The sequence below is a fragment of the Podarcis liolepis genome (genome assembly GCF_965112155.1).
Source record: "Podarcis liolepis genome assembly, chromosome: 2".
NCBI classification, from domain to species: domain Eukaryota; kingdom Metazoa; phylum Chordata; class Lepidosauria; order Squamata; family Lacertidae; genus Podarcis; species Podarcis liolepis.
This window is the reverse complement of record NC_139555.1, coordinates 116,122,461-116,145,705: the sequence shown is the minus strand read 5'-3', so window position 1 is coordinate 116,145,705 and position 23,245 is coordinate 116,122,461. Positions and strand designations below refer to the sequence as shown.

At 46.7% G+C, this 23,245-nt stretch overlaps 3 protein-coding genes across 9 annotated transcripts in view; all 3 read right to left on the bottom strand.

Annotated features, from left to right (window-relative positions):
- The window catches only part of LOC310701413 (uncharacterized protein), a 27,336-nt gene extending 6,143 nt beyond the window's left edge, over positions 1-21,193 (bottom strand). The window contains exons 1-3 of the mRNA XM_083492222.1: positions 21,129-21,193; positions 5,098-5,478; positions 1,280-1,466 (exon numbers count right to left, since the gene is read on the bottom strand). Coding sequence (XP_083348348.1) covers positions 1,280-1,466; positions 5,098-5,463 — 553 coding nt within the window. The 5' untranslated portion in view covers positions 5,464-5,478; positions 21,129-21,193. The remainder of the gene's footprint in view (positions 1-1,279; positions 1,467-5,097; positions 5,479-21,128) is intronic.
- Positions 1-23,245, bottom strand: part of LOC310701713 (uncharacterized protein) — an 86,408-nt gene that overhangs the window by 46,294 nt on the left and 16,869 nt on the right. The gene's annotated exons all lie outside the window — the stretch shown is intronic.
- LOC310701285 (uncharacterized protein) lies at positions 9,030-23,245 on the bottom strand. 7 transcript variants are annotated; one of them, XR_014522975.1, is made up of 5 exons: positions 22,819-23,244; positions 19,020-19,391; positions 17,043-17,229; positions 10,881-15,151; positions 9,030-9,438 (listed from the first exon to the last, which is right to left on the bottom strand). XR_014522975.1 is itself a non-coding variant. In XM_083491947.1 (4 exons), the coding sequence occupies exons 1-4, from the start codon at positions 22,978-22,980 to the stop codon at positions 13,800-13,802; spliced, it is 2,070 nt and encodes a 689-aa protein (XP_083348073.1). In that variant the 5' UTR covers positions 22,981-23,245; the 3' UTR covers positions 9,030-13,799. The 7 variants fall into 7 exon arrangements, 6 of the variants coding, with proteins under 6 accessions (XP_083348073.1, XP_083348072.1, XP_083348074.1 ...); XM_083491947.1 differs by having other exon boundaries at positions 9,030-15,151; positions 19,020-19,388; positions 22,819-23,245; XM_083491946.1 differs by having other exon boundaries at positions 9,030-15,151.

Sequence of the window (23,245 nt, the reverse complement as noted above, 5' to 3'; positions counted from 1 at the left end):
TAGATGAACTATGCTTCTGTTTATTCATCTTTTGCAGCCCTTAAAGGCAGATATATGTATTATGGCATACGCTTGTGTGGGCTGCAGTCTGACAAAGTGGACTCTTGACCAGGAAAGCTGGTGCCACTATAAACTTCTGAGTCTCTTTGTTGGCTTTGTGTACTTATGTTGAAATTTGCACCAAGGTTGTACCACAGTATCTCCATGGAAGCTTAGGAACGGACAAAATTAAAGGGTGTCAGCTCTGTGAATCTCAAGCCTCTCGTGCCTCCGCTGACAGAGCCTGAGAATGCAAGAGATGTGATTCAGTTGGAATGTGAAGCAAGGGAGGAGCAGCCAAGCTGCAGCAGGAGCAAAGAATAAAGAGCAAGAAGAGGGGGTAACGGGGGGGGGGGCACAGACTGTTATCTCCGGTTTGAGCTCTGACACAGAGACCATGGAAATAGCGTGTCCAAAAAATCGTAGGGTCGAGAGAATCTGCGAGAAGAGGGGAAAAGAAAGCGAAAGTGGGGGCTTCTTTGCTGGAGGACTCGGCAACTGCAAGCTGGGATGAACAGGCTGAAGACTGTGCTCCACAGTGATTTGTGAGTTTGAGGAATAAACCTGAGATAATTACTACTGGAGTTGTCTCGCGTCTGTGCGGGAGAACCAAGCCATTACACAGGGGCGCTATAAATTATAATCCCACTCTCTCCCTCCCTCCCTCTCACACACAACCCCAGTCTGTAAGATTGGCATGTTTGCACAATTTGCTTATAATACCAGACACTCTTTGACTATATATGCCCAATCCTAAGTGTAGAGCCTCCAGCCACAGGAATCGTGTATCATGATAACTGGTCCTTTGTCCCTGAACCCCACCAGACTGGGAAGGTGCGTGCATTTATTGTGTTTTGGTGCTGGTGGAATGTATCATTCTGACCCTGTCTATAAAAAATAAGAGTAACAGAAACAATTTAAATGCATTAATTATAAATAGTTATGGGAAGCATTTCCATTCCCCTTCACCCATTTTTCAGGATTGGTGTGCAACATCATTATCATCAATTATTCTTGCCGTGGAAATAACACCTAAGATTTCAAAGCCTGGAAGAAGAAAATCTGCCCCCACTACTTTAGGAAAAGGATTCAAGAAACAAAGAGCTGCTTTGGAGAAGGCCTCTCCCCTTCCTTCTTCCTGTCAGGAACTTCCTTCCATTTGTCTCCTCTCCATCTTTTTCTCTTTCTCCCTCCACCATCCATCTGTCCCTGTCCCCATCTCCTCTCAACTGGAACTCACCAGATTTCTCCAAGGGTCCTGGGAGGGAATGCTCAGAGGTTGCGGGGAGGGATGCGGGAGAGAGCCTGACCAGGTCAACCGTCCATCTTCCTCCTTCCATCCTGGCCAGGGTTGCAGGTTCAGTCTCAGCTAGGTTTGCAGGTTCAGCTTCCTGAGGAGCGCAGAAGCCAGAGCAAGTTGCAGCTTCCTGGGAGGGAGGGAAGAAGAAGCCAAGGGAGTCTGAGAGCCCCTGCAGGGATTCTCCTGCCCAAGACATTCTGCTGCCCCTGGAGAAGCCCCAATTGGGCACCCCCTAGCGGAAAAAAACACTAATTGTATCCTTAAATTCTTCAGAGCACAAGGGTGTTTCTTCATTCCCGCAGCGCCAAAATTATACAAGGCCAAAACTTTGGCACAACTCCTCTATGGTTCCTTTTTGGGCCCACCTTCTTCTGCTTTCTCCCCCCCTTGAGAGAGTTCAATCTAGATTTCTTAGACCTCTCCTCCAAGTCCCCAGATGTGTCTCAAACGCATGGGTTAGATTGGAAACGGGGATGATGAGAGTGGAGACTAGCATCTGCCTAATAGCAATCTATAAATGGCTGACATTGAACCTTCTCCCCCGAGGGATAGCCCCATTGATCCTCTGTGACCAATTCCAGTCGGGCTGGCAGACTGCAGTCCTGAACACCCTCCAGAAACTGGGTTTTGCCCCTCAAGCCCTTCTAAGTCTGGGCTTCGGCCAGGCAAAAGCTACATTCAGGCAAAGAATATTAGACACTGAGAGACAGGAGGACTGTGCAAGGTGCCCCAACTATAGAATTGGAGAAATCGAGAGATATATAGCCGCACCGGCAGCATATCTCTTCTTTCTCGTATCTAGGGATGCAAGAAGGGCCTTTACATTCGCCAGAAGCTCGGCTCTTCCCTCGCCGGTCCTGGATGAAGCCTTTAGAAGGGTCCCGTATGCTCAGAGACTTTGCACCTGTCCACTGGGAGAGATAGGAAGCCCAGAATACCTACTGGTGAGGCTAGCCGACCTCCCGCAAAAGCAAAAATTTGACCTTTTGCTGTTAGGCAAAGATCAGAAGATGACCTGGATGGTCGCCAGATTCTGTGTACATTTCTGTAGGCGCAGACCATCGCCCAACTCAAAATAGTCCGACATGAAAAGCCCCAAACACGGTTCCATGGGTGACTCTGAGACAACTCCCTGGGACAGTTTATTGTTGTACATTGTTTCTAAATTTAGCATTGAACATTGTTTTAATTGTCTGTTTTAACCATATTTGCACAGCAGTTTCTATTGTTGTGAGTGTCCTCTATTTAAGAGGCTTCTACTCTGCAGTCTCTTATAGTTGTTTTAACTGCGAGTCTTTTAGTTCTTATTCTCTAACAGTTGTTTTAACTGTATGTCTTTGTTTGTTTTTAGTTCTTATCTGTTTTAATTATCAGTTTTTTTATCCATCTATTATCCGTGTTTAATGTTGTATTTTATTTAGATGTTTTATCCTATGCGTTTCCATGTCCTAATTTGCTCTAACAATTATTGGCTAAAAAAATCCTAACTGCTATTTTATCTATACGCTTTTTTAATCCTGGTCTGTGACAATAATAAAGTTCATTCACAAGCGGGCACCCCCTTCCCAAGAGTCTCCACCCATTTTCAAACACCTTTGGCAATTTCTTTCACCTGCCTGTCCCACCTCCCTTCCTAAGGCTGGCATGGTATGCACATTAGTGGCCTGAGAGTAGACCCCATAGAACTTAAGAGTTAATCTGCAAAGGACTGCTCTGAATACATGGGTGGCCCTTGCATGGAGAAGGGAGCCCCTTGCTTGCATCTGGACCCCCTAGGAGAGGCCGTGAATCCGCCCACTGCTCCCTCTGCCCTCGCTGCCTCCTCCTCTGCCCTCCTGCCCTGCAAAATCCCTTTGCTCTTGTTCTTCAGCTGAGAGAGGCAGAAAGAGCCTTCAAACCCATCCGTTTCCTCCACTGCTCCCCCTCCTCTCCTTTTGGGAAATAGGAACTTTGGTCAGGAGTAAACTACTTAGATGGCAAGTTCACAAGATAAGCACTTCAGAGAACTGCTTGCTCCTACTGTGTGTGTGTGTGTGTGTGTTTGGACCTAGAGGACAACTTACATGTTTACACCACGTGATTCCTTAAAGAGGGCAATTCTTTAAAACCGAAGGCCATTTCTACAAAATGGAAGATTTCTGAAGGCAGCCTTTTACAAGGAAATTTTTGATGGTTTTTATTTTGTTGGAAGCTACCCAGATGGGCAGAGGCAACCCAGGATGCAAGTAATAATAATAATAATAATAATAATAATAATAATAATTGCTTCCTAAGCCTGTCCTGGGACGCGGGTGGCACTGTGGGTTAACCACAGAGCCTAGGACTTGCCGATCAGAAGGTCGGCAGTTCACATCCCTGCGACAGGGTGAGCTCCCGTTGCTCGGTCCCTGCTCCTTGCAACCTAGCAATCCGAAAGCACGTCAAAGTGCAAGTAGATAAATAGGTCCCGCTATGGCGGGAAGGTAAACGGCGTTTCCGTGCGCTGCTCTGGTTCACAAGAAGCTGCTTAGTCATGCTGGCCACATGACCCGGAAGGTGTACACCGGCTCCCTCGGCCAATAAGGCGAGATGAGCGCCTCATCCCAAGAGTCGGCCACGACTGAACCTAATGGTCAGGGGTCCCTTTAGTTTTTAAGCCTGTCCTGATTGGCATGCTGATCACAGACTCTGTCCAAACAACCCCTTCGAACGCAACAGGGCTTCCTATTTTTACTGCTATCAGTCAAACCACGAAGCCATTGATCAACCAGAGTTTCCTGTTTTGACCAAGCACAGTTTGAAGTTAGATTAATATCCCAGCTTATTCCAAAGCTGGCAGCCGTAGTTTCCTGGTTTGGGCAAAATGGATAGTTTGTTAGTTATGGCTCATAAGAGACTGTCTGGTTTCATCACAGTTCACCCTCAGGGCTGGCCCAATCATGAGGTAAGCTGGGACATTTAGGTCATGAGGCAGATGCAGGGAGATACGGGACCAGCACGTTCCCAGCTCCCCTGTTTGTTAGCCTTGCTGTCAGTGCAGGACCACAGCTGGAAAATTTGTGCAACTACCAATGTAGAGTCCTTTTCTTTTGCCCTCTCTCACTAAAGGTTGGGTGGGGGTCCTTCCTGGAGTGATGCATTCTGGTTGTGGGGGCCAGGAGACTGTGGTGGCGGCGGCTAGAGTTTTTTGTTTTGAACTTGGGTCAACTTAGATTTTATCGTAATGTACCAAATGTACATTAGTACAGCAATGTACTAAAAACTGTTCCTATTTGTAACCCAACTTTTCAGGCTGTGATTCAGTCATCTGAAAATGGACATTATCTTAATAAATCTTGGAACAATCTTGCAAGGTAGGCCAGTCATCTTTAATGCGACTACACATGGGATTTCTGAGGAATTTATTGGATTTCTGAGGCTGCGAGACGTGCCAAGATTTTTACCTCAGTGGGGAGAAAAGAGCATTTTGCAAATGGAGGCAATTTAGAGGAGGAAAATAGGGGTTGGTGGAAGGTCACCTCTTCTGACGTAGCTTCTGCTCTGATGAAATTCAGAGTCCCCTGCAACTGTTTAGGTAAAGTAAGAACAGAAGGAGATATGATTGCAAACGTCCCATGTATAAGAAAGTTTGGTTTAGCAAGCCTTTTTAAACTGGATTAGAGAGGAAGTGCAGGGAGGAGGAATATTCATCACCAAAGCTAAACAGAACCTCCATGTTGAGAGGCAGTGGACCTGTGACCTCCAGGTGCTGGAAACCCAGGTGAGAGGAGGGCACTTACCTTTCCCAGAAGCCCCTCAGTGTCTGGGAGCAGGGTCTGGTCTGTCCCCCCTGCTCTCCCACTGGGCCACCGACTGGCATCCGCAGCTCCCCTGAAGGAGAGGACACCATCCCCAGAGTGGGGAGAACTGGGAGCCTGTGGGGTTTCCCACCCTGAAGGAGGGGGCTGCATCGTCTTCAGGAAATCCTGCTTCTGGGCCTCCCAGTGCTGCTGCGGCTGCCCCTCCTCTTGCTCCTGCTTAATCTGACATAAATCTGCCCGATGCAGAAGATCCCTGATGGTCCCAACTTGGCCGGCAGGAGGTTTCTTTCCTTTGCACTCCAGTCTCTCCCTTTGAATGGGTCTCCTGGGTCCCTGCTCTTCCATTTTTACATCACCCTGCTGGAAAAGAAATAAACACAAAGTAAAATACAACACAAGAATAAAAACAAAAGCACAATTTTTAACCATTTGCCAGTTTTTGAAATATATTATTACTCTTTCTATTTCTAATGTTCAGGCTATGAATGACAATCATTATGTCACCCAAACGGCTCCACCCAGGGACGAGGGGAAGTTATCCAAAGACTGGGGGAAACATCAAGGTTTATGGAAGTACAAATAATATTTGGGGGTGGGGGAACCAAGGCAGTGGAAGGAAATCCAAAAACAACCCAGTGAGAGGACTGAGCATGTTCCGTGGACAGGGAATGCTGATCCTGGCTGCAACTTCTAGCATGTTGGAAAGGCAGCAACAGATCCTTGTATATGATTAAGGCTGCGACAGACCCACCTAACATTTAAAGTACATGGCTTCACCCAAGAAATCCTGCGAGCTGCAGTTTGTTAGGGGTGTTGAGAACTCTAGCAATAAACTACAGGTCCTGTGGTTCTCTGGGGGAAGCCACGTGCTTTAAATGTATGGGATCTGCACAGCCTAAGAAACAAACAGGCAAAAGGAATATTGGCCAACAAAATCAAACAACCCACTTCATGTGTCCTGTTAGTCCCTGCGGTTTCCATTTCCTTATCTGATCATAGGATGAAGATCTCTGTCTGTCCTGGAGAGAAAGATGCCTAAGGGGCCCATAGAGAGATATTTTCAACTCCAATTTCACCACAAACAAGCACAGTGCTGAAATGGGGTAAAAGCCCTGATCTGGAAATAAATGATCCCTCTGGCTGCTCTTTAAAGAGGATTTCTAAAGAACAATCAGAAGGGTCTTTTTCCCACAGATCTCCTTGCTAATTCAGCAGGGTCTTCTTGTGCTCTTATTTCTCCTCCAGCCCAGCACTGGGGTTGGAAGGTCTAAACATGTTGTTTGTGTTTGCAAGACTTGTATGTATGCTAGATGGCATGTCTGGTGAGTGTGTGCAGCACCTCTGGCGTGTGTGCATGTGACTTTATGGTCTGCATCTCTTTTCTGTGTGCGCATGCATGTGCATACATTGGCCACAAAGCTCACTGGAATGTGGCCTCCAGAATCAATGCAGCTTTAAGCCCATAAATCTTCCGTTCCTCCTGTTCTATCAGAAAGAACAGTCTCAAATCTGAGACTATCAGGAGGAGAGAACTGGATCTACAGAGTTAATGCTCTCAAGATCCTATGGACACAAACTGCAATGAGATTTTCCATTAATTGCTTTGAGATTTCCCCCCCTTAAAAATATGAAGCAGCAGTGAAATGAAATGAGTAATAATCTGAACATGAATAATCTGAACATAGAATCCTCCTTTCCTCTGCCTTCTCAAATCTGGCACTCACTTCAACCCTCAGCCTTCATTTGCCTTACTGAGGAAGGTGGAAATAAAACAATTAATGAAACCAGGCTTAATCCTGTCTCACTTATTTACACGCAGACACAAGAGGTCACTAACTTTGACAGCTTGGGAAAAGATCAGATGCATTCTCTGGAGTATAGATCTATCAGCTGTTTTAATTGCCATGACAGATCAACAGAACCTCCATGTGTAGGCACAGTGTACCTTGATTTGGGGCAGGCAAAAGAATCCATTTCCTTGCTAAATGAATCTGATGGACATCATTGCCACAAGATGCAACGATGGTGGTGGCAAAGAGAGCTTTAGAAGGCGATCTGACCAATTCACGAAGGAGGGCGATAGATTTATCAATGGCACTGGCAGAGGAAGGGGGGCAGGAGTAGTGGTCTGCAAAGGGTGTCAGGGGGCTGCACAGGAAGAGCCCCCCCCCGTGCTGCACTGCTCTTCCCCCCCCTGCCTCCCCTTCCCTTGGACCCCTCATTCTGCCCCTTGAGCTCAGGACTGAAGGGAGCAGCTCCCCAGGGTCTCCGGCAGGGTCCGTGCCAGCCTGAGCCAGAGATGTTTGCCCCTGCGCCCTCCTGCAGATGCCCTGCCCCTCAGCTGCGCCCCTTCCCCTTCCTGCCTGGTTGGGGGGCGCCCTGCAGCCTCTGGCTCCACTCGGGGCCTGATCCTGCCAGGCGCACGTGCTCTCCTCCTCCTCCCCCGCTTGCTCCTACCTCTTGCACCTCGGACTCCTCGCTCCGTCCCTGCAGCGGAATCCGACTCCTCTCCGGGGAAACTCGCCAGACCACGAGCCGCTGCTCCTCCGCTCTCCTCGGCGGGGGACAGGAAAGTGCAGCCGCTCTCGAGTCTCCCTGGCTGGCCCCGTTTCCTGCCTCTCTGAGCATCGGAGCTCGCTGGCTGTGGGTTGGGCCCTGGGAGGCTGCGAGGCTGGATTCGCCCCCTTGCGCTGTCCCTCAAAATTTATTGTATCATTGGAATCTACCTGGCATCTTATAAGATATCCAGAATGTTGCACAAATAAGTCTCCTTGTGATCAGATGTGCAGTCACTAGTTTCCTCATCAGTAAATATTCCCAGAAAGCTGGGACGATGCCACCCTGCAGCCATAGCTGTCAACTTTCAGATTTGAAAATAAGGGATCAGCAGCCTCTCCTGTCCCGGGGACAGTCTACAGGATATCTAACAATCCGGGATAGCAGCGGGAAATGGCACTGGAATAATAATAATTCCCGCAAAAAAAGGGAAGGTTGACAGCTATGCCTGCAGCCCGAATGGGTAGCTGGAGGAGGCAGTCCAGTTCCCAGCTCTGCTGGTTGGGATCAGGAATCACTTAGCTCCAGCAACCGACCTTTCCAAACCCTCCAACATTTCTCTGATGAAAATAGGAACATCCCTTTCCATAAATATAATTTATACACCACACATCTTATTGCGTTGCCCCAGCCACTCTGGGAAGTTTCCAACATATATAAAAAACATAATAAAACATTAAACATTAAAAAACTCCATTCTCTAATTCTAAACAGTGGCACTGAACGGAGAGGGAAGGGTTAATCTCAATAATATCAGGGCCCAAGCTAACTGCTGCAGTTGTGGTTAGGCAGCTAGCAGCAGCTGTGGTTAAAACCGCAATTGCTTCAGCTATGTAGGCCAGAAGCTGCTTCCTGCTTCCTGCTTCAGTAATGCAAGAGAAGAAGAAAACACATAGAAGGGAGGGAGGGGAGCTTAGCTAGCCATATAGCCATATGCCATATAAGGTAATAAGTTGTAACCTTGCCAGCTGATTGGGGGGACGAATGTATGCTCCCAGGTATGAGAGCTTGCTGAACACAGTACAGGTGCGGCCAGTCTTTGGAAGTTATTCCACTGGTTGCCTCTGCGCAGATCTCAAATAAATCCTTTTCTCTGTGGAACCACACCCTGGTGTTTCTTGTCTCCTTCGATCCCTTGGCAGCGGCACGGGAAATGGAATAAGGTTACAGCACTTGGAGGGTTTCTCTTTCCCTGCTTTTTCATTCACTGCTTCTGGTCTCCTGCATCAATTTAGCAGAGGAGGGGAGCGATTTTGGCTTTAATACTTCTCCACTCCCCACCCCACCCCCAATATAACCAAAAGCACAATATAACCCAAAACACACACACCATTTGGGAGTGAGGACCAAAAAAATAAAATCGTTTTATATATTTTATTACTTATTTTTGCAGTTCAATCTACTGTATCTATAAATTTTATTGTTTATAGCCAATGGCCACCACAATACAATATGAGCACAAATCACACAGCTGCAAAACAAAAGACATTGCATGCACCAGACCAGGATAAATCTATAGCGTCCAAAATTTATTTTCACATTTCTTTCAATGGGAAGGATATAGGGCAGCAGAGTTCAGGTGGTGAGGTCCAGATTAGAGTTTCTATCATCCTTGACTGTCTGCCCTGCTGGCTGAAGCTGATGGGAACTTGACAACAACATCTGGGGACACCTCAATGACTATTCTGTGATATACAGAATCTACAAAGGATTAAGGCACTGATCCAGAAGAGAATGAACTGAGAAGAGGCCCCACTGAATTATCTGAAGTGAAACAGAGGAAGATCATTACATTATCATCATCATAATTTATTATTTATACCCCGCCCATCTGGCTGAGTTTCCCCAGCCACTCTGGGTGGCTTCCAATCAAGTGTTAAAAACAGTACAGCATTAAATATCAAAAACTTCCCTAAACAGGGATGCCTTCAGATGTCTTTTAGGATAGGATAGCTGCTTATTTCCTTCACATCTGAAGGGAGGGTGTTGGCTTCCTAACTATAAGCTACTCTGTTTGGATATCATAAAAATTCAGAGACAGACAGACTTTAATGTTGTATACAGTGTAAGGTTGGGGAATTGAGAGGTGCAGAAAGCGAGCGGGGGAGGGGTAGTACACTTTCATTATTTTACAAAGTTCATATGCAAGGTGTTTGTGTCAGTGTGACATGGGTAGCTTCTCTTCCTTTTCATTTATTAGTTTTCATTGGCAGTGAGAACGATCGGGGCCCCCAGGGCATAGTTGGTTGCCTTCAGTTGACTGCAGTAAAGGTGGTGGAGGCTGAACCAGTTTGAGGAAGAGATTGTTGTAATTCTTGGTTTGGTCCTTCAAGTAAAGGTAAAGGGACCCCTGACCATTAGACCCAGTTGTAGACAACTCTGGGGTTGTGGCGCTCATCTCGCTTTACTGGCCGAGGGAGCTGGCGTACAGCTTCCGGGTCATGTGGCCAGCATGACTAAGCTACTTCTGGTGAACCACAGCAGCGCACAGAAACGCCGTTTACCTACTTGCACTTTGATGTTCTTTCGAACTGCTAGGTTGGCAGGAGCAGGGAATGAGCAACGGGAGCTCACCCCGTCGCGGGGATTCAGACCACCGACCTTCTGATCGGCAAGCCGTAGGCTCTGTGGTTTAACAACCAGCACCACCCACGTCCCTTCAAGTACTTGTTGAAGTACCCTTCAAGTACTTGCTGTTAAAGTGGAACTCCTGATCTGGACCTTGTGTGGAAATGAATTCTCTCCATCACAAAAATAAGTTTTGAAGCTTTACCGCAGAACGGTCTTAAACAGTCTAACAATAAGATAAGCATGATAAAGTAGCACGTTGCAAACAATGTTCAGTCCTTTATGTAATTCAGTCAGCTTTCCTTTCTCTGGTCCCAGAGGGAGATCCTAAGCTTCTTCAACATTGCATGACTTATTTGCAACTGCTGCTGCTGCTTCTCCAACCATCTCCAGCAAGAACACACTGGCTTCTCAAGTTTAAGCTTCCTTCCGTGAGAGCTCTGCAGCTTATGCCTCCAGCGATGAGTTATGAGGAAAGATCCAGCCTCCTCTGATGCTTCTGTCAGAGTGGAACCTCTTGCCTCCGTCTAAGAGAAACTTCCCTTTATAGTATTTTTATTACAATGCATTCAAGCACAGCATTATATGTACATTAAACTTACAGGACTTGTTCCCTTCCAAGTAACAATGACACTTACAAGCAGGTTGTCGCTTTCTTTTTCTATGTTTGCTTCGTATGCCCCAATGTTCTCTCTCTTTCCCCTCAAATGCTCCAGGCGACCACAGATGAGTGTCTAAAGAGAAACCAAAAGCTCAGAGTTTGGGGGTGGGGTGAAGCCTTGAACATCAGGTTGCCTCCTAGTGCCTGGGGGGCCAGCTATTAGATTTCTATTTGGTAAGTGTTGTAGGAGTTTTAAGGTTTTTTTAGCTGTATATTTAAAAAACAAGGCTCTTGTGAGATGTTTCATTATTTTGTTATTCTGACATTGCATTGCACAGGAGCACCTTTGCACAGCTGTTTGAATTTTTTTATGAAAAAAGAATAAGAATGCATTCTAAAGGGTTTCTTTAGAAGCAGAACAAGTATTTTATTTTTAATAACATAGGATATGATGCCCAATTCTGAGTGCTCATCCTGGCTTTAAGATTAGCAGCCACAAAACCCTCACAAAAAGCTATGAAATGATTTTGATAGCAAGATTCAAGGTAAATTCCTGCCTTGTATTCCTGGGCTGCCTCTTCCTTGAGAACCAAAATTTTAAAAGATGATGTTGTTATGGTGCTAGACTCAATATGCCAGCAACTCTGGAAAACTCAGCAGTGGCCAGAGGACTGGAGAAGGTCAGTCTACATCCCAATCCCAAAGAAGGGCAGTGCCAAAGAATGTTCCAACTACCGCACAATTGCGCTCATTTCACACGCTAGCAAGGTTATGCTTAAAATTCTACAAGGCAGGCTTAAGCAGTATGCAGACTGAGAACTCCCAGAAGTTCAAGCTAGATTTCGAAGGGGCAGAGGAACCAGAGACCAAATTGCAAACATGCTGGATTATGGAGAAAGCTAGGGAGTTCCAGAAAGACATCTACTTCTGCTTCATTGACTATATAAAAGCCTTTGACTGTGTCGACCAAAGCAAACTATGGCAAGTTCTTAAAGAAATGGGAGTGCCTGATCACCTCATCTGTCTCCTGAGTGTTATGGAAAAATCTAGGTGTAAGGCTGTTCAGTCAAACCAGCTCGTTGGGAAGTGCCGGCGGGTCCCTTGCAGAATAAAGGAAGGAATCCAGCCACCAAATGGAGCAAATAGCTGTAGACCAAAGTTTATTGCGCAACAGGTTCAAAGAGGAATTTTGAACCCCAAGCATGGGGTGACAAAGACTTTTAAAACTTTCCCACCATATCCCAGAATACAGTTCGTAGAGCATCATTGCTATGTGACATGTCACAATAGCGGAGGGGTAGACAGGGGTTACACTAGTCTAACCTTGGCAAACATGTCCAGACAAGTCCTTGGTACAAGATTAGCATAAGCATGCCCATGTCAGGGCAAGACTCAGGTATAAGATTAGCATAGGCAAACACCTCTGAAGTCCCATCACCCAAAGTACAATAGAACTTCCTTTGCATGTCTGGCCCCTTGGCAAGTTTGGTGATGGGATTAGGCTTTCCTTGGTCCAGCTCAGCAATTGTTACCCCTGGACACTTCCTGGAGTCCTTTTTCAAGGGGAAAATAGCTTTGGAATGGAGGAAACTGGCAAAGGAGTTGATTTTATATTATTTTTAAAGCTAGGTACCGTATTTTTTGCTCTATAAGATGCACCAGACCACAAGCCGCACCTAGTTTTTGGAGGAGGAGAAAAAGAAAAAAAGTATTCTGAATCTCAGAAGCCAGAACAGCAAGAGGGATCGCTGCGCAGTGAAAGTAGCAATCCCTCTTGCTGTTCTTGCTTCTGTGAGAGCTGTGCAGCCTGCATTCACTCCATAAGACCCACACACATTTCCCCTTACTTTTTAGGAGGGAAAAAGTGAGTCTTATAGAGCAAAAAATACGGTAACTTCCCTGAGCTGTCAAGTTGAAAGGATACATTCAGGCATAATATCTGTAACATTTAATAACTTTAAAGATGTGCCCCCTAATTTCCTTAACATAAGAAATCTACATGTGGGACAAGAAGCTACAGTTAGAACTAGATATGGAACAACTGATTGGTTCAAAATTGGAAAAGAGTACAACAAGGCTGTATATTGCTCCCAGCTTATTTAACTTATATGCGGAATTCAACATGTGAAAGGCTGGAGTGGATGAATCCCAAGCCAGAATTAAGATTGCCGGAAGAAATATCAACAACCTCAGATATGCAGATGACACAACCTTGATGGCAGAAAGCGAGGAGGAATTAACCTCTTAATGAGGGTGAAAGAGGAGACCGCAAAATATGGTCTGAAGCTCAACATCAAAAAACCAAAGATCATGGCCACTGGTCCCATCACCTCCTGGCAAACAGAAGCGGAAGAAATGGAGGCAGTGAGAGATTTTACTTTCTTGGGCTCCATGATCACTGCAGATGGTGACAGCAGTCACGAAATTAAAAAGCGCCTGCTTCTTGGGAGAAAAGCAATGACAAACCTAGACAGCATCTTAAAAAGCAGAGACATCACCTTGCCAACAAAGGTCCGTAAAGTTAAAGCTATGGTTTTCCCAGTAGTGAGGTATGCAAGTGAGAGCGGGACGATAAAGAAGGCTGATCGCCGAAGAATTGATGCTTTTGAATTATGGTGCTGGAGGAGACTCTTGAGAGTCCCATGGACTGCAAAAAGATCAAACCTATCCATTCTGAAGGAGATCAGCCCTGAGTGCTCACTGGAAGGAAACATGCTGAAGCTGAGGTTTCAATATTTTGGCCACCTCATGAGAAGAGAAGGCTCCCTGGAAAAAGTTGTTGATGTTGCAGCCCCAGGTAGAGTGTGTTAAAGTAACTGCTGCGAAATGTGGCACCAGACTGCTTTCTTTTGACACCAAGGGTCCTCTTCTGGGGCTGAAAGAATTGGCATGGTTTGATTTTGTCAGTATTGCAAGGAAGCATAGAAGGAAAGGTAAAAAACACCTATGCAGTTTATTAATGTATCTGTGGTTTTCCCCCTGTGTGAGTTTGTTGATGTCTTCTAAGTGTTCCACTTTCACTGAAGCTCTTTCCACATTCAATACATTCAAAAGGTTTCTCCCCTGTGTGAGTTCGTTCATGTCTTCTAAGTTTTCCACCTTCACTGAAGCTCTTTCCACATTCCATACATTTAAATGGTTTTTCCCCTGTGTGAGTTCGTTCATGTCTTCTAAGTCTTCCACTTTCACTGTAGCTCTTTCCACATTCAATACATTTAAATGGTTTCTCCCCTGTGTGAATTCGTTGGTGTATTCTAAGTGATCGACTATCACTGAAGCTCTTTCCACATTCCATACATTTAAATGGTTTTTCCCCTGTGTGAGTTTGTTGGTGTACTCCAAGTTCTCCACTTCGACTGAAGCTCTTTCCACATTCCATACATTTAAATGGTTTCTCCCCTGTGTGAGTTCGTTGGTGTCTTCTAAGTTCTCCACTTCGACTGAAGCTCTTTCCACATTCCATACATTTAAATGGTTTCTCCCCTGTGTGAATTCGTTGGTGTATTCTAAGTTCTCCACTTTGACTGTAGCTCTTTCCACAATCCACACATGTATATGGTTTCTCCCCTGTGTGAGTTCGTTGGTGTATTCTAAGTGTCCCACTTCGACTGTAGCTCTTTCCACAATCCACACATGTATATGGTTTCTCCCCTGTGTGAGTTCGTTGATGTATTCTAAGTTTTCCACTTTCACTGAAGCTCTTTCCACAATCCACACATTTAAATGGTTTCTCCCCTGTGTGAGTTCGTTGGTGTATTCTAAGTGATCGACTTTCACTGAAGCTCTTTCCACAATCCACACATTCAAATGGTTTCTCCCCTGTATGAGTTCGTTGGTGTATTCTAAGGCCTCCACTTCGACTGTAGCTCTTTCCGCATTCAATACATTTAAATGGTTTCTCCCCTGTGTGAGTTCGTTGGTGTATTCTAAGTGATCCACTATCATTGAAGCTCTTTCCACATTCTATGCATTTAAATGGTTTTCCCCCTGTGTGAGTTTGTTGGTGTATTCTAAGTTTCCCAGTGGTACTGAAGCTCTTTTCACATTCAATACATTCAAATGGTTTCTCCCCTGTGTGAGTACGTTGATGTATTCTAAGTGCTTGACTATGACTAAAGTTCATTCCACACTTCATACATTCAAATAGTTTCTCTCCTTTGTGAGTTTGTTGATGTATCCTCAGACTTCCACTGTGATAAAAGCACATCCCACATTCCATACATTTAAACTGTTTCTTTGTTCTTCCCAATGAATTGACAGGTGGCTCCATAGAATTCTGACTTTCATCTTCCTCACCTGTTTGGGAGTCTGGGAGGAAAGAGAATCCTGTTAGACTTTCAAGAAAGACAAAAAGGGAACTGAACAGATGTCAATTCCAATCTGCACCTTCTCTCATTGTAACACCTTCATTCTCCACTGTCCTCTCTAGGTTCCATATTTTTTGAAAAGCAGATGAGATAGTGGCAGGAGCAACACATGATCACTCGATTCAAACTTAATAAAGCACCATCGTTTTATAATACAGATCTATGGTGGAATTGGCTTATTAGACACATCTATTTTTTTTTTCTGAAGTGAAGAAATGATCTCAGGCTCAAGTAACAGTATTTCCCTTGTGAAATAAATAAAACCTAAGTGCTACATTTAACTGTAAAAATATTGCACTATGTTGGAACCTAAGAAGAGCCTTCTGGATCAGGCAAAGGCCCACCTAGTCCAGCATCCTCTTCTCACAGAGGCCAACCAGATGCCTGTGGGAAACCGGCAAGCAGGATTGGAGCACAAGAGTCTTCTCTGCCTTCCTGTGCTTTCCAGAAACTAGTATTAAGAAGCGTTATTGCCTGGACCGCAAGGGCAGAGCAGAGACGTCAGTCTTATCCTTTTTTTCAAGCTATCCATGTTGCTGGCCATCACTGTCTCCTGTAGGATAGATTCCATAAATGAACTACGCTTCTGTTTATTCATCTTTTGCAGCCCTTAAAGGCTGATAAATGTATTATTGCCTAAGCTTCTGTGGGCTGCAGTCAGACAAAGTGGACTCTTGACCAGGAAAGCTGGTGCCACTATAAACTTCTGAGTCTCTTTGCTGGCTTTGTGTACTTATTTTGAAATTTGCACCAAGGTTGTACCACAGTATCTCCAAGGAAGCTTAGGGATGGACAAAATTACAGGGTGTTATTCCGTGAATCTCAAGCCTCTCGTGCCTCCGCTGACAGAGCCTGAGAACGCAAGAGATGTGATTCGGTTGGAATGTGAAGCAGGGGAGGAGCAGCCAAGCTGCAGCAGGAGCAAAGAACAAAGAGCAGGAAGAGGGGGTGCCGACGGGGGGGGGGGGACAGACTGTTATCTCCAGTTTGAGGTCTGACACAGAGACCCCGGAAATAGCCTGTCCAAAAAATCGTAGGCTCGAGAGAATCTGCGAGAGGGGAAAAGAAAGCGAAAGTGGGGGCTTCTTGGCTGGAGGACTCGGCAACTGCAAGCTGGGATGAACAGGCCGAGGACTGAGCTCCATAGTGATTTATGAGTTTGAGCAATAAACCTGAGATAATTACTACTGGAGTTGTCTCGCGTCTGTGCGGGAGAACCAAGCCATTACACAGGGGCGCTATAAATTATTATCCCACTCACTCACTCTCACAAACAACCCCAGTCTCTAAGATTTACACAATTTGCTTATAATACCAGACACTCTTGGACTTTATATGCCCAATCCTAAGTGTAGAGCCTCCAGCAGCAGGAATTCTGTATCATGATAACGGGTCCTTTGTCCCTTAAGCCCACCAAACTGGGAAGGTGCATGCATTTATTGTGTTTTGATGCTGGTGGAATGTATCATTCTGACCCTGTCTATAAAAAATAAGAGTAATAGAAACAATTTAAATACATTAATCATAAATAATTATGGGAAGCATATCCATTCCCCTTCATCTGTTTTTCAGGATTGTTGTGCAACATCATTATCATCAATTATTCTCACCGTGGAAATAACACCTAAGATTTCAAAGCCTGGAGGAAGAAAATCTTTCCCCACTACTTTAGGAAAAGGATTCAAGAAAAAAAATGCTGCTTCTGAGAAGGCCTCACCCGTTCCTTCTTCCTGTCAGGAACTTCCTTCCATTTGTCTCCTCTCCATCTTTTCCTCTTTCTCCCTCCACCATCCATCTATCCCTCTCCCCATCTCCTCTCCCCTGGAACTCACCAGATTTCTCCAAGGGTCCTGGGAGGGAATGCTCAGAGGTTGTGGGGAGGGATGCGGGAGACAGCCTGACCAGGTCAACCGTCCATCTTCCTCCTTCCATCCTGGCCAGGGTTGCAGGTTCAGTCTCAGCTAGGTTTGCAGGTTCAGCTTCCTGAGGAGCGCAGAATCCAGAGCCAGTTGCAGCTTCCTGGGAGGGAGGGAAGAAGAAGCCAAGGGAGTCTGAGAGCCCCTGCAGGGATTCTCCTGTCCAAGACATCCTGCTGCCCCTGGAGAAGCCCCAATTGGGCAGCCCCTTCCCAAGAGCCCCCTCCCATTTTCAAACACCTTTGGCAATTCCTTTCACCTGCCTGTCCCACCTCCCTTCTTAAGGCTGGCATGGTATGCACATTAGTGGCCTGAGAGTAGATCCCTTGGAACTTAAGAGTTAATCTGCAAAGGACTGCTCTGAATACATGGGTGGCCCTTACATGGAGAAGAAGGAAGCCCCTTGCTTGCATCTGGACCCCCTGGGAGAGGCGGGGATCCGCCCACTGCTCCCTCTGCCCTCGCTGCCTCCTCCTCTGTCCTCCTGCCCTGCAAACACCCTTTGCTCCTGTTCCTCAGGGGAGAGAGGCGGCTGATGGAAAGAGCCTTCAAACCCATCCGTTTCCTCCTCTGCTCCCCCTCCTGTCCTTTTGGGAAACAGGAGCTTTGGTCAGGAGTAAACAACTTAGATGTTCGCAAGATAAGCACTTTAGAGCATTGCTTGCTCCTACCATGTGTGAGTCTGTCTGCGTTTGGACTTAGTGGACAACATACATATTTACACCACGTGATTCCTTAAAGAGGGCAATTCTTTAAAACCGAAGGCCATTTCTACAAAATGGAAGACTTCCGAAGGCAGCCTTTTACAAGGAAATTGTTGATAGTTTTTATTTTGTTAGAAGCTACCCAGATGGGCTGAGGCAACCCAGTCAGATAGGCAGGATGCAAATAATAATAATAATAATAATAATAATAATAATAATAATAATAATTGCTTCCTAAGCCTGTCCTGGGACGCGGGTGGCGCTGTGGGTTAAACCACAGAGCCTAGGACTTGCTGATAAGAAGGTTGGCGGTTCGAATCCCCGCAACGGGGTGAGCTCCCGTTGCTCAGTCCCTGCTCCTGTCAACCTAGCAGTTCAATAGCACGTCAAAGTGCAAGTAGATAAATAGGTACCGCTCCAGCGGGAAGGTAAACGGCGTTTCTGTGCGCTGCTCTGGTTCGCAAGAAGCGGCTTAGTCATGCTGGCCACATGACCCGGAAGGTGTACACCGGCTCCCTTGGCCAATAAAGCAAGATCAGCGCCTCAACCCCAGAGTCGGTGACAACTGGTCCTAATGGTCAGGGGTCCTTTACCTTTTTAAGCCTGTCCTGCTAGGCATGCTGATCAGAGACTCTGTCCAAACAGCCCCTTTGAACGCAACAGGGCTTCCTATTTTTACTATTTTTACAGTGGGAACAGTAAAACCACGAAGCCACTGATCAGCCAGAGTTTCCTGTTTTGACCAAGCACAGTTTGAAGTTAACTTAATATCCCAGCTTATTCCAAAGCTGGCAGCCGTAGTTTCTTGGTTTGGGCAAAATGGAAAGTTTGTTAGTTATGCCTCATAAGAGATTGCCTGGTTTCATCACAGTTCACCCTCAGGGACGGCCCAATCATGAGGTAAGCTGGGACAATTAGGTCATGAGGCAGATGCAGGGAGATACGAGACCAGCACGTTCCCAGCTCCCCTGTTTGTTAGCCTTGCTGCCAGTGCAGGACCACAGCTGGTAAATTTGTACAGCTACCCATTTAGAAAGTTTGGTCTAGCAAGCCTTTTTAAAGTGGATTAGAGAGAAAGTGCAGGGGGGAGGAATATTCACCACCATAGCTAAACAGAACCTCCATGTCTAGAGGCAGTGGACCTGTGACCTCCAGGTGCTGGAAACCCAGGTGAGAGGAGGGCACTTACCTTTCCCAGAAGCCCCTCAGTGTCTGGGAGCAGGGTCTGGTCTGTCCCCCCTGCTCTCCCACTGGGCCTCCGACTGGCATCTGCAGCTCCCCTGAAAGGGAGGACACCATCCCCGGAGTGGGGAGGACTGGGAGCCTGTGGGGTTTCCCACCCTGAACGAGGGGGCTGCATCGTCTTCAGGAAATCCTGCTTCTGGAACTCCCAGTGCTGCTGCGGCTGCCCCTCCTCTGGCTCCTGCTTAATTTGACATAAATCTGCCCGAGGCAGAAGATCCCTGATGGTCCCAACTTGGCCGGCAGGAGGTTTCTTTCCTTTCCACTCCAGTCTCTCCCTCTCCCTGGGTCCCTGCTCTTCCATTTTTTTGCCACCCTGCTGGAAAAGAAATAAACACAAAGTAAAATACAACACAAGAATAAAAACAAAAGCACATTTTTTAACCACTGGCCAGTTTTTGAAATATATTATTACTCTTTCTATTTCTAATGTTCAGGATGTGAATGACAATCTTTATGTCACCCAAACAACTCCACCCAGGGACGAGGGGAAGTTATCCAAAGACTGGGGGAAACGGTTTATGGAAGTACAAATAATATTTTTTGGGGGGGAGGGGACCAAGGCAGTGGGAGGGAAATCCAAAAACAACCCAGTGAGAGGACTGAGCATGTTAAGTGGACTGGGAATGCTGATCCTGGCTGCAACTTCTAGCATGTTGGAAAGGCAGCAACAGATCCTTGTATATGATTAAGGCTGCGACAGGCCCACCTAACATTGAAAGTATATGGCTTCACCCAAGAAATCCTGCCAGCTGCAGTTTGTTAGGGGTGTTGAGAACTGTAGCAATAAACTAGAGGTCCCGTGGTTCTCTGAAGGAAGCCACATGCTTTAAATGTATGGTATCTGCACAGCCTAAGAACAAAAGGACAAAAGGAATATCCAAAATATTTTAAATTTGATGGTCATAAACTCTCTTGACTGAAGACACTCTAACTTGCAGTGCATTGGCTGCATATGGCTTGCCAAGCCTCAGGGTGTGTCCTGCTAGTCCCTGCCGTTTCCATCTCCTGATCTGATCATAGGATGAAGATCTATGTCTGTCCTGGAGAGAAAGATGCCTAAGGGCCCTTGGAGAGATTTTTTAGACTCCAATTTCACCACAAACAAGCACAGTGCTGAAATGGGGTAAAAGCCCTGATTTGGAAATAAATGATCCCTCTGGCTGCTCTTTAAAGAGGATTTCTAAAGAACAATCTGAAGGGTCTTTTTTCCACAGATCTCCTTGCTAATTCAGCAGAGTCTTCTTGTGCTCTTATTTCTCCTCCACCCTAGCACTGGGATTGGAAGGTCTTATCATGCTTATTGTGTTTGCAAGACTTGTATGTATGCTAGATGGCATGTCTGGTGAGTGTGGGCAGCACCTCTGGCGTGTGTGCATGTGACTTTATGGTCTGCATCTCTTTTCTGTGTGTGTGTGCATGCATGTGCATACATTGGCCACAAAGCTCACTGGAATGTGGCCTCCAGAATCAATGCAGCTTTAAGCCCAGAAATGTTCCTCCTGCTCTATCAGAAAGAACAATCAAATCTGAGACTATCAAAAGGAGAGAACTCCTGGATCTACAGAGTTAATGTTCTCAACATCCTATGGACACAAACTGCAACGAGATTTCCCTTTAATTGCTTTGAGAATTTTTCCCTTAAGAATATGAAGCAGTATATAAATGAAATGAGTAATAATCTGAACATGAATAGCTAATTTCAATTTTGCCTTCCTCAGTCTTTTACAATACTGTCTTCAATGTATTTATTATCATTAATTCATTTCCATATGCCACACATCTTAAGAATCCCCCTTTCTTCTGCATTCTCTAAACTGTCACCCACTTCAACCCTCAGCCTTCATCTCAAAACTCTGCTGCCTTACTAAGGTGGAAATAAAACCTTTAATGAAACAGGCTTAAGCCTCTCTCACTGATTTACACGCAGACACAAGAGGTCACTAACTTTGATAGCTTGGGAAAAGATCAGATGCGTTCTCCAGGAAATAGATCTATTAGATGTTTTATTAGCCTTGACAGAACAACAGAACCTCCATGTGTAGGCAGAGTGTACCTTGATGTGAGGAAGACAAAAGAAGCCATTTCCTTGCTAAATTAATCTGATGGACATCATTGCCAGAAGATCATAGAATCATAGAATCATAGAGTTGGAAGAGACCACAAGGGCCATCGAGTCCTACCCCCTGCCAAGCAGGAAACACCATCAGAGCACTCCTGACATATGGTTGTCAAGCCTCTGCTTAAAGACCTCCAAAGTAGGAGACTCCACCACACTCCTTGGCAGCAAATTCCACTGTCAAACAGCTCTTACTGTCAGCAAGTTCTTCCTAATGTTTAGGTGGAATCTTCTTTCTTGTAGTTTGGATCCATTGCTCCGTGTCCGCTTCTCTGGAGCAGCAGAAAACAACCTTTCTCCCTCCTCTATGTGACATCCTTTTATATATTTGAACATGGCTATCATATCACCCCTTAACCTCCTCTTCTCCAGGCTAAACATGCCCAGCTCCCTTAGCCGTTCCTCATAAGGCATCGTTTCCAGGCCTTTGACCATTTTGGTTGCCCTCCTCTGGACACGTTCCAGTTTGTCAGTGTCCTTCTTGAATTGTGGTGCCCAGAACTGGACACAGTACTCCAGGTGTGGTCTGACCAGAGCAGAATACAGTGGCACTATTACTTCCCTTGATCTAGATGCTATACTCCTATTGATGCAGCCCAGAATTGCATTGGCTTTTTTAGCTGCCGCGTCACACTGTTGGCTCATATCAAGTTTGTGGTCAACCAAGACTCCTAGATCCTTTTCACATGTACTGCTCTCAAGCCAGGTGTCACCCATCTTGTATTTGTGCCTCTCATTTTTTTTGCCCAACTGCAATACTTTACATTTCTCCCTGTTAAAATTCATCTTGTTTGTTTTGGCCCAGTTCTCTAATCTGTCAAGGTCGTTTTGAAGTGTGATCCTGTCCTCTGGGGTGTTAGCCACCCCTCCCAGTTTGGTGTCATCTGCAAATTTGATCAGGATGCCCTTGAGTCCATCATCCAAGTCGTTGATAAAGATGTTGAATAAGACCGGGCCCAAGACAGAACCCTGTGGCACCCCACTAGTCACTCTTCTCCAGGATGAAGAGGAACCAGGATGAAGAGGAAGATGCGGTGATGGTGGCGGCAAAGAGAGCTTTCAAAGGCGATCAGACCAATTCACAAATGAGGGCGGTAGGTTTATCAATGACACTGGCAGAGGAAGGGGGGCAGGAGTAGTGGCCTGCAAAGGGTGTCAGGGGGCTGCAGAGTGAGAGGGACACCTCCATGCTGCACTGCTCTTCCTTCTCCCCCCCTGCCTCCCCTTCCCTCTCCGCCGTGGGGAGGACCGTCGAAATGGGCTGGGCTCCCTGAGAGAAGAGGGGAGAGGGGCGGCAAAAGTCCCAGCTACGCCGCTGATCCGTGAGCGACTATATGCATCGTCCATCGCGGAGCAGCAGCTGCCTTGGACCCCTCATTCTGCCCCTTGAGCTCAGGACTGAAGGGAGCAGCTCCCCAGGGTCTCCGGCAGGGTCCGTGCCAGCCTGAGCCAGAGATGTTTGCCCCTGTGCCCTCCTGCAGATGCCCTGCCCCTCAGCTGCGCCCCTTCCCCTTCCTGCCCGGTTGGGGGGCGCCCTGCAGCCTCTGGCTGGACTCCGGGCCTGATCCTGCCAGGCGCACGTGCTCTCCTCCTCCCGCTCCTGCCCCCCCCCCCCCGCTTCCTGCACCTCGGACTCCTCGCTCCGTCCCTGCAGCGGAATCCGGCTCCTCTCCGGGGAAACTCGCCAGGCCACGGGCCGCTGCTCCTCCGCTCTCCTCGGCGGGGGACAGGAAAGTGCAGCCGCTCTCGAGTCCCCCTGGCTGGCCCCGTTTCCTGCCTCTCTGAGCATCGGAGCTCGCTGGCTGTGGGTTGGGCCCTGGGAGGCTGCGAGGCTGGATGCGCCCCCTTGCAAGGCGAGGGCTGCGAGACCGCCCTGCTGCTTCGCCTGCCCTCGAATTTGCAGCCCGCTGCTTCTGATCCTGGAGGTTCTGCTCTTAGCTGTCGGGGCAAATGGATTAGCCCGATGAGATCTGGTCCATTCCTAGCTCTGGAGCAGCAGGGAACAAGCTTTTTGCACCCTTCTCTAGAGATGTTCACACGCCGCCATCTGTGTC